We start from the raw sequence: 17,062 nt of genomic DNA, 5'->3' as shown, positions 1-17,062 counted from the left end.
TTCAAACCGACTGTTTCTCCTACATAGATATTAGATATACTCTTTCACTGGCAGTTGTTTTCAGCACACAATTGAACAATGTATTTAAATATGTATTTCACTAGGATTTCAACTCTGAATACTCCTGATATATTATTTATTATTATAGTATGTTTTTCTTTTTTTCTATGCACTTTAGTGATTTTAGACACAGCAGCGCGAGCGGGACTTTTATTTTGGTGTGGCGATGTGACGTCACTAGGCAGCGCCGCGCTCCTGCATCTGTTGTGATTCGGCTGAAGAAAGGTTTGTGTTTTTATGCATTTAAAGTATTTAAATCGATGCACACTGTTCATTCTTTTTTATAGTTTTTATAAGTGTTGTACATCAATTCATTATTTTTGAATGTAACATTGTAATGCTTATCTAACATTAATAAACGTTATTGTTATTGAGTAAAGCGCGTCCACAAATGAATGATAGCAAAGGTGCGTCTAATTTCTCGCATATAACGTGAATCAGGTGTGTAAAGGCATTTTAATTGCAATTAAAGTATTATCTGATCCATTTTATTGTGACCTAAAATTTAGTTTGAAATGCAAATGTTTTATTGGGCAATTTCTAAAAATGTACATGAACCCTGAATGTAATAAGTGTAATCTGGTAAAATTAGTAGTAATGGGGCTGCACGATTTTATTTTATTTTCTGATCCAAATTGCGATTTACTATTATAAAAAAAGACCTACATGTTTGTTTAGGTGTTTTAACAGCACCAAAGAAAGACCAGGCGTAATCACAAACTCTTCTAATGATTATTTAAAACCACTAACATTGTGGCATTTTTTTTTTCTTCAAATAAAGATAAAAACATCTGTCAAAATTGAATTGAATCTGACAAATTCAGCAAATAACTACAGTATCTTAAATACAGTTAAATTAACAAATCTTAACCTTTTAAGAATACAAACACTAACCAAAACCTACATTAAGGCTGCAACAATAGCACTATTCAGATGTTAGGCCTAATTGTTTCTCATGTGGACAAAAGTATTTTCAGCTTTTACAGGGGTTAGCCTAGTTTGTATTTTATTCCCATCCGAATCCATAATGTCAGTGTTTTTCTCTCACCACTCATGTAGAAATCCCCAGCCAAATTACCTCCTTTTTTTTTTTTTAAACACTAAGGTCGTATGGTAATTTAATTGCCGTCCGAATCCACATCTCTGAGTTTACTAGAAGAGATATCTTCAAAATTCACTGCTTAAATCCTTTAGACCGAGCACCGTACAAAAACAGTTGAGCTTCACTGTAATTTGATGGACACACACTTGTGTGTTGTCAGCACTGCTCTGACGATTTTATCAGTAAAATAGTTTAACAACTTAATTTCTCTTATGGTGCTGTTCTTTGAGCAGATCAACATGTAGTTTCACTATTGGTAGAGGCCTCTACCACAAACTGTTGAGAGACACAGACTGAGGTAATTCTTCACATATGCTTAATCAATCAATCTCTCTCTCTCTCTCTCTCTCTCTCTCTCTCTCTCTCTCTCTCTCTAAATTGCATTAGTTTGCTATCAGGGGCTCGAGTATCCGCTACTAGCTCTAAAATTATGTTTTGGAATTAGCAGTGTGGGATGAGATGCGTAAGAAACATCTGAAGGATGTTTTATGGTGTGGTAACCGTAGTATAAGCGGAATAATTGACTTCGGGCGGTTGAATTATTCGAAAAATAACGCGCTTTGCATTGTGGCCGCATTTCCATCTTGGGTGTGCATTATTTTTCGAATAATTCAAAGTACGACGTTTGTAAACAACGACTCTTTAATTCAAAATCCTCACAGAAGAGATGAACAGTGAGACTATAATATGATTCAGCTGTGGCCACATGTCATGATGTTGTGTAATAGTCCACCTCTTTCAGCTCAGCTTCAAACCTGATAGCATCTCAGAGATATCGATTTGATGTCTGTATTTACATCTGCAAGATGTATATAGGCTATATTTTTTAGAGAGTTTGCTCATCTGCAATACATCTCTGAGACGTCTCCTCTCCTGTTAGAGGTTTATGGTTTAGAATACATGTAAAACTGCCCTTTCTAAGATGTTTATCAGATGTATTTACACAGCAGATATTTTCCAGATCTTTAGTAGATATCTTACAGGCGTACCTGTGCTATCCCTCACATGTATTGGCATTATTCGGCACCATATATTTAGCCAGTTTTTGCAGTAGCTTCATGAAGACTTGTCATTGGGTGTGCCACTTTCTAACGCTTGATTTGCTTAGATGTCAGTTGCGGTGGTTGCGTTCATTGGTGGACCTTGTGGCCATGCATTCATAATAGATTTGTCTGTGATACTTCTACAGGTGTTGATACAGGTTGGGTGTTGCCTCGCGAGGTCAACACAGACGTTCAGCAGATTTTACACAGTACTTGCCTTTGAAGTACATCAGAACTTCAGAATCCAAAAGGACTCTCCTCTGTTACAGACACACTTTGTTGTGGAGTTGAACTGCTCCCACTCATCTTTCAAAATGCTGTTCTTGGCTCTGTCAGTCAGCATGTGCAGTGTTAAAGGGGTCATGAATTGAAAAATCTATTTTTCCTTGGAACTTTTGATATAGGTCATCGTAATATAAGAATATCCTGTAAACTTCGGCGCTGAAAACATTCTTAGTCAAATAAAAGCTTTTATTAACAGCTGGATCATCAAACGTGGGATCTGCGAATTGGCCTACCTGTGACATCAGAGAGCAGCGAACCACTGCCTCAACAGAAGACCAACGCCTAATTCTGTAGCTCCGTCCACCATGACATGTTATAGGTAACATAGGCCTACGTTGCGCTAAACCGGATCGAGCTACCAAGCAATAAAAATGCCACTGAAGATTACAAAATATTGTGCAGTGCCTGGTTGTGGAAGAACAGTCGCTGCATATTAGCTTCCCTAGGATTACAATTTTAGCAATGTGTGGTTGAACTTGATTTTTAATGATGTTAATGGTAAGATAATGGGTAGACATTGTGACGTAAACAAGACCCAGGTTAGAGGCTGGATTTGCAGACAGAATGAGATTAAAAAAAATGATGCTTGCCTTCTATATTGGATCTGACAGGAACGGTGCGTGCAACACACTTATGTGAGTGTAACTTTTTTTTTTTCATGTGCTAGTATTGCATTGTTACAGATCGTTTGATATAGGCCTACTGATTGTGTACGTGTCTAACCAGTCACAGAAGTGTCCAGCTATGAAGGACGTATTGTCCTGCGATTCGTGATCACACTCTGGGTCGAACATGTGTGAGCGAACCATTTTTTTCACATTGGAAGTTTTCAAAACTATTCCCCACGTGAACTGACGGGGGAGTCGAAACTCATAATATGTAAAATTGTTATCCAATCATAGCATTGGGTGTTTACTTCCAAGTCTTCAATGCGGCACACCCATAAAAACCAGGGTAGAAAATAGCCTATTACTTATTCATGTTGTTTTTGAATGTAAAAACCATGCAAACGTAATAAGTAACAACCTCAGACAACAGTATAAAACTTTTTTAAAAAGCCAGTTCATGACCCTTTTAAAATGCCCTCTATTGGTTAAACACTGCGTCAAACGGTAAATACACAGGATGCAAAAACCTTCAACGACTAAGTGGTTGCTTAATCGCACCCTTTTAAATCACGGTTTCGGTTTAAAAACAATAGTGCAGCCCTATTAAGTAATCTACAAATCATTACATAGAGTGAGATGCACACAGAGTTGTAGTTTTGATTTATTTTTCTTTCTGTTAATTATTCTTATCTTCAATATGACAGACTCGGGTTGGAGCAACTGAGATCCACATGACATAAAGATGGCGTCTATGAAAGAGGAGAGTGAGAACATGAAGATTGAAGAAGTGAAACATGAAGATACTGAGACACAAACAGGTTGGTTTCATTTTCAAAGCAGAACTCAGTCATTGATCCATATTAAAATGTCCAGCTTTACAGAAATGTTTTATATTTTTTAACGTTAATATTGCATCGAATGCATTCATTAAAGGATGCTATTTCCACTACACCAGTGAGACTGGGCTAAACGGAACACAATGCTGAGAATTCACATGACTAAATAAAGCCCAATTTAAAGTCCAGTAGGTTTTATATAAGGGTGGCCACGGTTGGATTCCTGGACACCACCTTCACATTGCTGGCCTTTGTTCCCCTCTCAGAGTTCACACCAATGAAGTGCCTAAATGTAATAACAGAGAAATTTAAGATATTAGATGAGGTAAGTAAAGATTAATTGCACTCAAGACAAACCACACTGCATTCCCCTCATACATCATCTAAGCTGTTGCTATAATGCCAGTATCCTCAACAGAACTGGAAAGAGGGGCAAAATGTCCGAACAATATTTAGGGCTAGCAGAGGATTTACCTCTTGAACAAACTCCAATGTCCTTCCAGCTTCTTCTTGATATTGCAAGTTGAAGACATGATAGGTGGCGAAGATGTCCTGAGATGAAGTTAGGTGGATGCCTTCACAGATGTGGCTTTCAATGCTGATCATCCAACCTCCAAGTGTGACTTCATCACCAGCAACTGATACAGACAACAATTATAGTTAGTGTCCTGAAACAGTATCAAATATGGGTATCGGCACCCTATCCATGCATTTTCAAGATATTGGCTAAACAGTACAGCGTATTATAGCCTCTATTTTCTCATCAAAGCTCAAAGTGCATTCAGGGAAACCACCTTCTAAAGGTGACAGAAATGTTCTTTTTATTTCAATTAAATGAATGAACTAGATTCTAGTTCGATAATGTTTTTTATTTAATATTTTGTATTTTGGGATTTTATGGTACTAAATTATATTTATGCTGTATTAATAATCCATTTATTCACTTTGAGCATAGACATGAAAATTTAATTTCCAACTCAAGTCTGTGCTCTAAAAGCATTCAAGACAGCTTAAGTTTGGTCTCTTTTCAAAGACGACACTTAACAGATTATTGCGGAAGTGAAAAAAGTTAAAAAAAGTGAACTTAAAAAGGTTACTGAATTTCATGTTTTTTGTTTCGAAAAAAACACAAAAATACTATTTTCAAACACGTTTTGTTCCAAATTTCAGCTTGATATTTAAAAAGTTTCGTGCCTTTTAAGTTTAGTTTCTGATTAAGTAAAAAATTCTTTGAACAAAATAAATAAAACGTAAACATTTTTGCTCCAAAAATGACAGGAGAGCACCAGAGGGTTAAAAGGTTCATTAGGCAAAAAAGTATGAGTTAGCATGCGCCTGACAAAAATATTGCTGCAGTTGAACATATGTTGCAAGATATCAATTTACTACGGTCTATAGATATCAATTTACTACGGTCTATAGACCTTAACAGCTAAACAATCGTACTATTTTAACACAAATAATCTTTGCGTTACTCTCTCACAGAATAAATGTTTTATGCATAATTGACGTGCATCAAGTTTTCACTGCTTTTCAGTGCACCAGCAACACATTTTAACACTGGTACACCAAAGACAACTTGCAAAGACCATCAACTAGGTACACATACAGACCAATAGCATACAAGCCAATAAAAATGTTCTGCCATAAAGTTGCTCGTTTCCACCGAGCGGCACGGTACAGTATGTTACGCAATTATTTCCGTTTCCACTGTCAGAAGTTGTGATTGGTACCAAAATGCCGAACCGTACTACTTTTCCAGTACTCTTCCGTTGGGGTACTAGCACAGTGGTACGGTACTAAAGGGTGGAGCTAGACTCACTGCAGAACGTTGATTGGTTGACACAGTATCGTCACTTTGGCGTGCTACAAGGGGAATGACAACATAAGAGGTGCCATTTTTTTAATATACAGTTGAAATACAATACTACTGTTACTGTGTCACGAAATGTAGTTTTAAGAGTTTTTCAGGTGAGAATGTGGTTGTTTAAAGCTCAAATCTCTGTTTTATTTATAAAGATTTATGAAAATTTGATCCAGGTTGTGAGATCCATTCCAGGTGATCACCGGGCGCTCGGCGCTCATGTACCCCGCCTTGAACAGCCTTTCCTTGGCTAGTCCTTCTGACGTTTGCCGCTGACTCTGACGTCTCTGTAGTGGTTAAACATGAGATATAATTCGTCTTGAGTAAATCTAATGGGCGACCTTTGGTCTTGTGAATCTATAATTTGTTCCCTGGCCAATCGTTTTGGCTGAGGGCTAAGTGAAATTTCATAACTTTATATTTAGCCTATTTAACTTTACCATTGTAACGTTAGACTAGAGCGCTTTGTATGTTTGACTGAATTGTTTGCTTTATTTCTTCTTGTACCTTTCACTTATACTTTTATAATGGCTATTATTGATAACTGAAATTTAACAAAAAGAGAAAGGGTTGAGTTTTGTCATTTTTACATTTATTACAGTGAAGATGATCAGAGGACAAATGCACATATTGCCTGGACCATATTAATGTTTAATATATTTTTTAATTTAAACGAAAAGAGGCAGTGTGGTGTTTTTATAACATTTTGTTTTATTGTTGCCTAAAATATACATACAGAGATAACCGGAGAAGTAGAGCGAGCTGAGTGACGCTTTCAAGAACGCGATGTTGCATTTGCAGAATTACTGGACTCGCGTCCTCGCGAGTCATTCTCCTAAGTCCAAACTTTGCGTACTTGGTATTGAGAAACGCCTAATGTCGGCGCTTTTTCCTTGTGACAAACAGCCAAAGAACAAGATCTGCAGTATGTCATCCATTGTTGTTTACTATGTCGCTTTCTTCTTTGCGCGAAAATGACGTTGATCGCTTCTTTCCGGAATAGGCTACACCACGCCTATCAAGTAAGGGTACTACTGTTGGCGGTGGAAACGCAAGCCGGATCAGGGTTTACCTTCTTGAACAGTACAGTACTGTACTGTACCGCTCGGTGGAAACGAGCCATTATATCCCCTCTCATGGAATCCCATATTGTTAAATCAGAAATGTATCAGTTATCGGACCGGACCTAACTGTTGTATAAATGACCGTAATGACCAAAACTACTTGAAGATGGTCTCTTCGGGACTTGACAACCTCTGGCGTTGACATCAATTGAATGGAATGCCTCCAAGATGTCAGAATACTGGCATGACTCCCAGTCCATATTTTCCTGACATTTTGCCGCTTTTTAGTCCAGAATCACTTGTAGAAATAAAGAAACCTCATCGTCCATCCAGATAAAGTTCAATGCTTTTGCCATCTTGATTGTTTGTATTCCCCGCTCTGTAAGAATGCGTATGTGCACGTAGTGTTCCTTACAAAGTGACATCACCAACTACTGGCCTGGCATGCATAATACAGCGTTTTTAGTCATTTTCGTCCATCCGTCTTAACGGGGATTTCTTTTTGACAACATTGCCGTTTGTGCAAAGAAAAATCTTCTCCGTTTTTACTACATCTTTGTCGTGTTAACGAGTAATTTAACTTGACCTGTGTTTTTTTTTTTTCTATTCATGGGCAATTCCAGCGTTATGGATGTGACATTTGAACTCATAATGACAGGTGAAATGTCTCAGAAAAAAAAAACTTCTTACAATATTTAAATTGGAAATGCATATTCTCAGAGCACCCAATCTGGGGAATTGACAGGCAAAATATGTTTTTCTAAAATAAATTTAAGCACCCCCACAAAAGGAAAATATGCATGCGTTATGGATGTGACGGGAAATGACAGAGTTTTTGGTATTCTGTTCGATTTCCTTTAAAGTCTGTGAACTTTTAAGTCCAATGTATAAATATTGCTATCCACATGATGAAGGGGTCTTAGCTGAACATGAAAATATCAATGTTTAAAATATATATATTTTTATGAAGTGTATTATGAGGAAAAACCAACGTTATGATGTGACAAAAACCCTGTTATGGATGTGACGCGTCTGAAATACATATAGAATCTGTTTGGAAAATCAACAATTAAACAATCATGGCACTTTTGTTGATGCATAATGGCTGTTTTGACATTAAGAAGACTGTCTGAAATTATTCTGAAGATCCCCCCCCCCACCCCCATTATGAATTAGTTATTTTTTTAGCTTGGATCCTACTATACATCGTAATTCAATATGTAAAATAATTGACAATAAGAGAAGATGAGGGTGAAGGTATTTATTTGATTTATGTATTTCATTCGTTCATGCTTAACACTTTCATCTTTCATCAAAATTCTTAATGAATATTTTTCATTCATTCATTCTGCCAGTACAGCCTCTTTGAAACTATAACGGCCTCTGTTGTCAACGAAAGGATTGAGATGGTGGATAATTTGTCCTTTCTCCACCCACGACTTGTCCTCCTTTGTGGGCAGGATATAGACAAAGCCCAGTTCATCGTTTCTCCTTAGGAATTGCATTTCAAAACCATCAGGATCCAAATCAGTGACAAGGCCGACAAACTCCCTGCTGGACTTCTTTCCTTTGTAACTGATCAGCAGGCAATCACCTGTTTTTATGTTGCCCAATGGCTCACATGGGTGGGCTTGAGGCTCAACCTCACTTGAATGATGAAACGCGTGTGTTGCTGCCTCTGAGGATGAATATGGACTATGTTTGATGAGGCCCCAAGAGGTGGGCTCAATGTGGTGCACACTTTGGGTTCCTAAGAAAGAGTGCAAAGAGGTCATCATAATAATACAGATATCGCTTTGAATAACATTATGTACACATTCATTAGGGAGCACAAATTGCTATCCAATACTTACCTATGAGAGGTCTTACATTAGTCCACAGACGCTCTAGCTGGTGTTCATGTGTGAACATCTGGATGTCCCTTTCCAAAACGAGTTTAATATTAATGTTCGGGCAGTAATGTGCAGCTGTTTCCGCAAAGGACTGTGGATCGTTCGCAATTACCTTGCGGCTTAGCACAGCTGATCTAACGCACCTTTTCACTGTCCCACCTACTCCATCAACGGCTCCCTTTCCATGACTTGTGGCAAAGAAGTGCCATTCCACCTGGATTAAAGAGTCAAATGAATATCACTAAAGAACACCATATGTACAGGGTGGCCGCGGGTCCTTAAAAAGTCTTAAAATGTCTTAAATAAAGTTTTCCTAAAAAAAGGCCTTAAAAAGTCTTAAAATGTCTTAAATTCAGATTCGATAGGTCTTAAATATTTCTGGTCACGTTACCGCTAAAATTTCTCCAGTCTGACGGACCTAATATCCATCAAATAACCAGTGAAGCATCGAATCGCGAGAATGATTCAGATTTTATTACATAAACAGCTATTGATAATGATAATGTATGCTTTTTCTGGTAACGCTGTTGAGGCTCGCGCTGCTTGTCTCTGTGATAGATTTTATAGGAAGAAATCAAAACAAATGAGCATAACGGCAAACAAAAAAACTCCCAGAAGAAACATACTGAGGTAAAAATACACTCTCGCGTTTCGGGAGTCGGGATAGACGGAATTGTCACTTGCATAATCGGGCCAGCATTGCATCATAAGTAACTTTACCATTTGCACGTCTTTTAAAGTTTTACCTGATTAAACATTCACGCGATTTGAAACTATTCAGTAACGTTACTTGCGCGCTGTCTGAGAGAGATGTTTTTTTTTCTGCACAAATACATAGAGTAAAGCCGCCTCACAAACAGCTCGTGGGTAACAAAAGTTATTTTTCGTGGATTTTATCGCTGTAACAGTCAAAAACATGCGAAAATGATGTCAATTTCGGTCTTGGTGAATATCCTCTAAACACAGTCGGTTATGTCTTAAGCATAAATCGCACGTGACCGTATAATGAAAACAGGATCCGTGCACTAGCTCTTAAAGGGACAGCAGCCATATGTGTCTGTCATTAATTTGGTTGTCAAAACAACAAACCATAGCTTTCATTGTAAAGGAATCAGGATTAATAGCCTATGTATTTAATTTAGTCAGGACTAAAATACTACCCAGTGTTATTTTACATTTGATTACTTTATTCAGTCTCTGTAGTATTTCTGAATACTAGTGTTAGACCTAAGCAAAAACTTTTCTCTTTATTTCTATTTATTGGTATCTTTATTCTATTGTATTTATTTGTGCTACTTTTTTCAATTTAATTCAAAGATTGAAATCAAGCTTCCTTGTGTTGTGTACATTCTTAAGACCAAAATTACCCCATTGTAAAAATGCAATGAGTGAGCATACATTTAAGCGAGATACATGTAATAAAAAAAAAAGTCTAAACTCCCCCCTCAAATTAACCCCCCCCCCCCCCCCATTCCCCCCATTCCCCCCCATTTTTCAAAATGAAATTCAGGCCCTGAGTGAATATTAAATTATTTCAATTACTTAGGTTAAATATTACATATACGCATGTAATATAATATGTATTTCCATCACAGGTTTGGTCTTAAATTTCATTCAAAGTGGCATTAAAAAGGTCTTAAAAAGTCTTAAATTTAACTTGTTTATATCTGTAGACACCCTGTATGTAACCTTCTAACACACAAGTCCATAATGATACAATAACATTTGAATAGTCATACCTTAAGGTCTGGAAAGATGTTCCTGAAAATTGTGGACATGAATGACCAAATGAATTTGTTTTTAAACTGCGATGCTGCTCCATCACTGAAGATGTGCAACTTTTCCATGCTTGTTTTTTTTTTCATCAGGTCATCCACCACCTTGGAGAGAAATGTAGCAACAGCCTTCTTTTCATGCTCCAGTGAATCACTGACAATAGCATAGGATTGCACCTCTGCTTTGCTCCATCCAACAGCAGTGAAAATTGTGACTTGTCTGCTGGTCCAGTGGGCTGCCTGGATTTCATCTTGATATGCAGTAGTGTAATTTTCTGCAAAATCAATCTGTAAGGCCCTGTCCCAAATGGCACACTCCGGACTTGTGGACTTCCTCAGAGTCCACACTTTGGTGACGTCATGTAGTGCAGACCTATAGGGCCCTTGGTGCGAGTCCACGAGGGCGCATTGAGAGGTATTTTTGGGACAGACTCGATCGGCATGCCGGAAATAACGGTCTGGTTGTTGTTGGACAGGAGAAATCACATTTTTGCGCTCCGACGTCTTATCTGCATGTCCACTACACAGCCTAATTTTACAGTTCTATATTTTGATATTATGCATATCACCTGGGCATTAGACAATAGATAAATCATGCTCATTTAAATGATGTATACAGTTGTACATAATAATACATAATGTTCCATTTGAACTAAGATTACAATTTTAAAACATAATTTAAACATATTTTTTTCAATTTACAGGTTTCAATATTCATACTATGTTTACATATGACTCAGTAAAGCCCTGCCATTCGGTTCTATTTATTTAATGAATCATAATGCGATCGTATTATTAAACATGCTATTATTATGTTTGAGACATCAACCACTGGTCGATGACCATAATGTTTGTATAAACTGTAGGTAACAACTGGTAAAATGTACATTTAGGTAATAAAAACAGTAATATTTTCTTCACAGCCATGTCAACAATTATCCGTGAGTGAAATCTCCTCCCATCTGTTGTCTGATTGGCCTTTCGCAAGGATTCCTGGGTAGTTAAAGTGCGTGGAGCCTGCATCTATGCGGGCTTCGTGGAAGACCGCTTCAAGGGTACAAAGGGGGCGCTGCTGAGCACACTTCAGAGCGGTAAAATGCTGAATGGGACGGCCTACGGACTCGTAGACTCAGCGAGCACGCGCAATTCAAGTCCACGAGACCGAAAGTCCGCATGAAGTGCGCCATTTGGGACAGGGCCTAACACCACTGTAGTCTCACTTGCATCTTTCATCTTCTGTTGGAAAACTGCACTTTGATTTCTTTTTATGAAGCAGTGCTTAAGAAATTTAGTGGTCGACGCCAGCAGCAATGCGAACACAACCGCGCAATACTCCACTCTTCATTATCTTAACCTGAAACCCCCCTTCAGATTCCCATGAATGCCATGTTGTTTGGATGTTCTTATCTTCATCTGGGATGTTGCTAATGATGTTCTGAAGGAGAATTGCATCACAACATGTTTCACATCCATTTAACATACACTCCGGAGAGTCAGGACTGCAGACCACAGCTCTGATAAATGCTGGTATGCTTTCGAAAGCATGTCGTGGAATGTGTTTATGTACACTCTCAAGCAGCATTTGTATGTTCTCATGGTATTTACAGAGGCAAACATTTTCGAGGTGTTTCTGCTTTTGTGAAGACCTTTCCTGGCCGCAGTGCTGCAAATTTAGATTTTCCGATTTGAATCTCTGGGTACTCTTGCTGAAAGACTCTATATGCCTCTAAAATAGACATAGTTAAGTGCCTCTTTTGATATGTCTTCTTAACTCCATCTTCTTTTATGCTAACAGAATCTTTTCTCCCAGGTGCCTGTCGTGAGATGTCATCCCGGACATTAAATTGCTTAACCTTTTCTTTAATGTGGTCTGTTGTAACTGATAGGCCTACTTGTTTCATTTCACTGTGCTCAACACATCCAACTGTGTCAACAATCTTTTTCATCACTGCTTTTTTTTTGTTTGGACTTTGAGGAAGAGCAGTGAGGACTCGTTTGACTGCCCTCCCAAGAGACTGCTTACTCTTGTATGCCGGGACAGGAGCCCTTTGTACATCTAAATGTTGACGTTTAAAACGGAGTCTCCTTTTCCTTTGTCTCTCTTTTGCAAGAGTGCAAACTCTTTCTTTCTCCTCATTAGTTTGCAGAGTTTTTTTTCTGGCCCTTTCCTCTATCTTTCTTTTCCTCTCCTTTTCTTTGTAGTTTTCATCATTTTTGTGCCTTTCCCTGAAAGCTTTCTGACGTTCAACATTGGACATAGCTTTTACCTATAGTGAAGCAGCCTAGTATTAGGTCCATTGGCATTTATAATTTTTATAAAATTATTTAACATATGTGTGTGTTAGGGTGACCACCTGTCCCGCATTTTGTGGGAAAGTCCCGAAATTTGAAGCTTTGTCCCGCAAGTCATAAGCAGTGTCCCGCATTTTAATTTTGTCTGCGTCATTTTATTTCATCGTCCTTTAAATTACAATTCTAAAATAAAAAATATTAAGAAGAAAACACTGAACATGCGCAGCCGTTATTATTGGTTCTAGCCAGAGCGGGAAAACAAACACTGAGAAAAAGAGGGTGTTTTCTCTGATGACTGCTGCGTGGACAGAGACGCGCAACTGTGGACCTTTCCTAATGGAATTTATGTGCTTTTTAGCGATTGGATTATTATTTTTACTTAATTATTTAGAATGAATAGACACTGTTGAATAGAGTTTTATATTATTAGTGACGTTCACACAGCGCCGATCAGCGCCGTCATTTTTATAAAGCCCATTAGCAATTTAAAACATGTTAACATGACTGCAAAAAGACATAAACTCTATATTTATACATCTAGTATAATAATAGTAAGTTGTCTCCCTTGTGTCCCGCAAAATCAGGACCTGCAACAGAGCAATAGCCAGGTGGTCACCCTAGTGTGTGTGTGTGAACATGTATGTGTGTACACACACACACACACACACACACACACACACACACACACACACACACACACATACACATACACATACACATACACATACACACACACACACATATGTATACATATATAGCCTGCTATAAAGTAGGTTGTTATATTGTCATAGTATCTTATCTGAGGTGATGACTCTGAGGTACAAGGCTATTTGATATGACATTAATATAACTGGATTTTTATTAAATTTATTTTCCCTGATTGTGTGCGGTGTTTAGTATCATCTTACCATTTTATCCATCCGTCGTTGTGGTAGGCATTTAGCTTTAAGATAACGCTATCTTCGAGCTGTCAAAACCTGAGCTTGAATGACAGGAAGCGCGAGCGAATTAGAGGGCGCCTGTTTCGCGCCTAAACCAATCAGGTTCCCCGCGCAATTGCAGGACGCCTCTCGACTATGACGTGAATAGGCTCCTATAAACACACAGACGGAACATTAAAGCAGAGACTATAACGGAAGACAGACAGTCTAAATGATCGCACGGATTTCGGCCAGTTTATGGATTTTAACGCACAGTCGCGAGTCAAAATCATCACATTTTATTAAGATACAATTTATACAAAACGAAATTCACTTTAAAGAAAGTCTTTCTACAAAACAAAAGTTTTTATGAAGTGGCCAAAATCATTTCTGTCTTGAAACAGATCACAATAGTCATATGCATGATTTAATATGAAGCTTCCGTAACGGTCACGTCCGTAACGCATTATTATGGTTGTTCAGAGCAAAGTAGTGAGATGAATTGTCGATCCTAATAAGCATAAACATAATTTAGCTTTGTAAATAAAGTTTCAAGTTATTTGCATTTATAATTGTCATATTGAATAAACTAAACCTTTAAAACGTTATGGACGTGACAGTGCACTGAAGCGTCAAGACCTCTTTATTATAGCCCTTATAAATTCAACAGGCAGTGCTGTTATGACCAAATTAGTATATTTATTTCTATATTCATCTTTCTGCAAAATGCTTACTGTTGAAATAAAGTTTTAAAAGGGGGGTCTTTGATGCCTTTTTTTGAAAGCATGAAATATGGCTGGTTGAAAATGCAATTTAAGCATTGTTGCTCACCTCATATCTGGTGGATAAACAAGGCAATTTTCTTAATTTTTGTTAAAGCACATTAATACAGTATATTACAGACCTAAATGGACAACTTAAAAAGGGTTTTGTTCTTTTGGTTAAAACTTTATTTTTTCATGGTAAAGATGACCTTTGCATGGAATTGCCCTCATATATCAGCAGCTTGCCTATATTCTGGATGGTTATTTAGAAACAATGCTTTTGCTGCGAGACCATGTAAGCAAGTTAGAGGATGCAGCCTCAAAGTGTGTGTAATAAATTTAAATTTGTTGAATAAAATAAAATGTGTATTTTTAAAATGACTCTTTTGTAATATCTATTCAATACTTTTCACATCTTGCACATTAATGACTTTCAATGATCTTTTGGGGGTTATTTCTCTGCCAAGGGTGTAATTAGTTTATGATTGAATTAATCTGCACATGTAACTCTTTGAAATAAAACTTTTAACACACTCTTTTCAGTAGCTTAGTGTGTAGAGGATCTAGTATACTCATTGCTGGTTACTAATACCATTGATGGTATTTGTTTTGGATGCTTTTGTGTTTAATTTCTGTTGCTTTGTCATTAAAAAGGGTTAACTCGTATTTGTTTTGTTTTAGACAAGCTGATGCAGCTGAAAGAGGAGAGTCAAGAACCAAAGGAAATTGAAGTGAAAATTCAGAATGAGAAAGATCAGGATTTTATAAACGGAAAAAACTGTTTTGGTTGCTCAAAGACAAAAAAGACTTCCTCACGAAAAAGAGGTCAAAAGGCCAAAACCAGACGTCATTTTAACTGCCAGCAGTGTGAGAAAAGTTTCACTCATAGAGGAAACCTTAATGTCCACATGAGACTTCACAAAGGAGAGAAGCCTTTCACCTGCCAACAGTGTGGAATAAGTTTCACTCAAAGAGGAAACTTTAACGTCCACATGAAAATTCACACTGGAGGAGACGCTTTCATCTGCAATCATTGTGGGAAGAGCTTCTCACGAAAAGGAGGTCTTAAGACTCACATGAGAGTTCACACCGGAGAGAACCCGTTCACATGTGATCAGTGTGGAAAGAGTATGAGATTTAAAGCCACTTATAATAAGCACATGAGGATTCACTCAAGAGGAAACAGTTTTACATGTCATCAGTGTGAAAGGAGTTTCATAGACAGCAATCACCTTAAGAATCATGTAATAACTCACATTGGAGAGAAGCCTTTCATGTGTCATCACTGTGGAAAGACTTGTAAAAACAAAGCAAATCTTGACGTTCACATAAGAATTCACACGGGAGAGAAGCTTTACATCTGCCCTCAGTGTGACAAGAGTTTCACTTTTAAAGGAAACCTAAAGATTCACATAAGAGTTCACACAGGAGAGAGGCCTTTCATGTGCCCTCAGTGTGGAAACAGTTTTATGTATAAAAGAGACCTGAAACGTCATATGCAGACTCATTCAGACGAGAAACTGGAATGATCTGTGCATGAGGTTTAGTAAAAAGAGCAATTTCAAAACACTTGTGCATTCACTTCATTTACTCAAAATATTAGATAAGCTTGTCTTGCTGTAAACTGCCACAATGTAAATGTGTGTGTTGTGTATGTATGTATGTGTGTATATATATATATATATATATATATATATATATATATATATATATATATATAATGATGGAACTGAATAAATGTAAATATTGCAAATAGTGAATTTGGTTAAACAAGTTTTATATATATATAATATATTTGTGTGTATATATACACACACAGTACACATAAAAGCAAACTTTTAAGTTAGATACAATTATGCGACCGCACTTTATAAGAACACATTGTATTAAACTTTCACTAATAATAATGCTTTGTGTATTTTAGTGAAAATTTATATAGGTGGGATTGGTTTATTTAGTGATTTTTCTATTACAATCTTTGGCTTCTGATTCATACATTCAACGTTAATTTGACCATTTTAATTTTGTCTTATTTTCATTTCTTTACCCTATTACTAGTTTAAAATAAATGTTCTGTATTAAAGACCTCCTGTGGTGAAAATTCAATTTTTAATGTTGTTTATATTGTCACAGGTCGGTGATACGGTGGCACCACGCCGACCGACCTCCCCGTTAACCCCTTGGCAGTGCCCTTCCGAGGAGCTACCCCACAGCCCAGAGACGACAGACAACAGAGTAACAATTTAAAAGACTTTATTATTTAAATGATTCTAAAACTGGAGGCTGCTCTGGATGTGGACGGGGGGTAAGTATCTGGACGCTGAGGTCAGGCCCGTTGGTGGGCGACTATGGTACTGGAGGCAAGACTCTCGGACACAGGGGCGTTCAGCTGGGATGGCTCAGCATAGAAGGCAGCGCTTCAGACTGTGATGACTCCGCTTATAGGCATCCATGCAACAGCATAAAGAGAGGAAACATTCAGAACGTTCCGTATAACTTCAAGAGAGAGTACTCACAATGGGCGTCCAGCTGTGGTGACTCGCATAGAAGACAGCGC

General features: G+C 37.6%; 2 protein-coding genes across 2 annotated transcripts; one reads left to right on the top strand and one right to left on the bottom strand.

The window, feature by feature from the left end:
- The first annotated feature begins 191 nt into the window (after positions 1-191).
- LOC309496653 (uncharacterized protein) lies at positions 192-16,592 on the top strand. Its single transcript, XM_082166719.1, has 3 exons — positions 192-285; positions 3,803-3,916; positions 15,187-16,592. Exons 2-3 carry the CDS (start codon positions 3,841-3,843, stop codon positions 16,032-16,034), a joined length of 924 nt encoding a protein of 307 aa, XP_082022845.1. The 5' UTR covers positions 192-285; positions 3,803-3,840; the 3' UTR covers positions 16,035-16,592.
- On the bottom strand, positions 3,925-13,145 carry LOC309496654 (uncharacterized protein). Its single transcript, XM_082166720.1, has 4 exons — positions 11,729-13,145; positions 10,494-10,817; positions 8,716-8,968; positions 3,925-8,612 (listed from the first exon to the last, which is right to left on the bottom strand). The coding sequence occupies exons 2-4, from the start codon at positions 10,617-10,619 to the stop codon at positions 8,206-8,208; spliced, it is 786 nt and encodes a 261-aa protein (XP_082022846.1). The 5' UTR covers positions 10,620-10,817; positions 11,729-13,145; the 3' UTR covers positions 3,925-8,205.
- Positions 16,593-17,062: the final 470 nt, after the last annotated feature.

This window comes from Leuciscus leuciscus (genome assembly GCF_965113295.1).
Source record: "Leuciscus leuciscus genome assembly, chromosome: 4".
Classification (NCBI taxonomy): Eukaryota; Metazoa; Chordata; class Actinopteri; order Cypriniformes; family Leuciscidae; genus Leuciscus; species Leuciscus leuciscus.
Note: the sequence above shows the minus strand (reverse complement) of the source record. Positions and strands in the feature narration are given on the sequence as shown.

Bases quoted from the DNA above. Each gene is read 5' to 3' on its own strand.
- LOC309496654 (XM_082166720.1), bottom strand. From the start codon at position 10,619: ATGAAAAAAAAAACAAGCATGGAAAAGTTGCACATCTTCAGTGATGGA. The intron at 8,969-10,493 runs GTATGACTATTC...TCTTTAATCCAG, and splicing joins ACATCTTTCCAGACCTTAAG to GTGGAATGGCACTTCTTTGC. The intron at 8,613-8,715 runs GTAAGTATTGGA...ACTCTTTCTTAG, and splicing joins TAATGTAAGACCTCTCATAG to GAACCCAAAGTGTGCACCAC.
- LOC309496653 (XM_082166719.1), top strand. From the start codon at position 3,841: ATGGCGTCTATGAAAGAGGAGAGTGAGAACATGAAGATTGAAGAAGTG. The intron at 3,917-15,186 runs GTTGGTTTCATT...GTTTTGTTTTAG, and splicing joins AGATACTGAGACACAAACAG to ACAAGCTGATGCAGCTGAAA.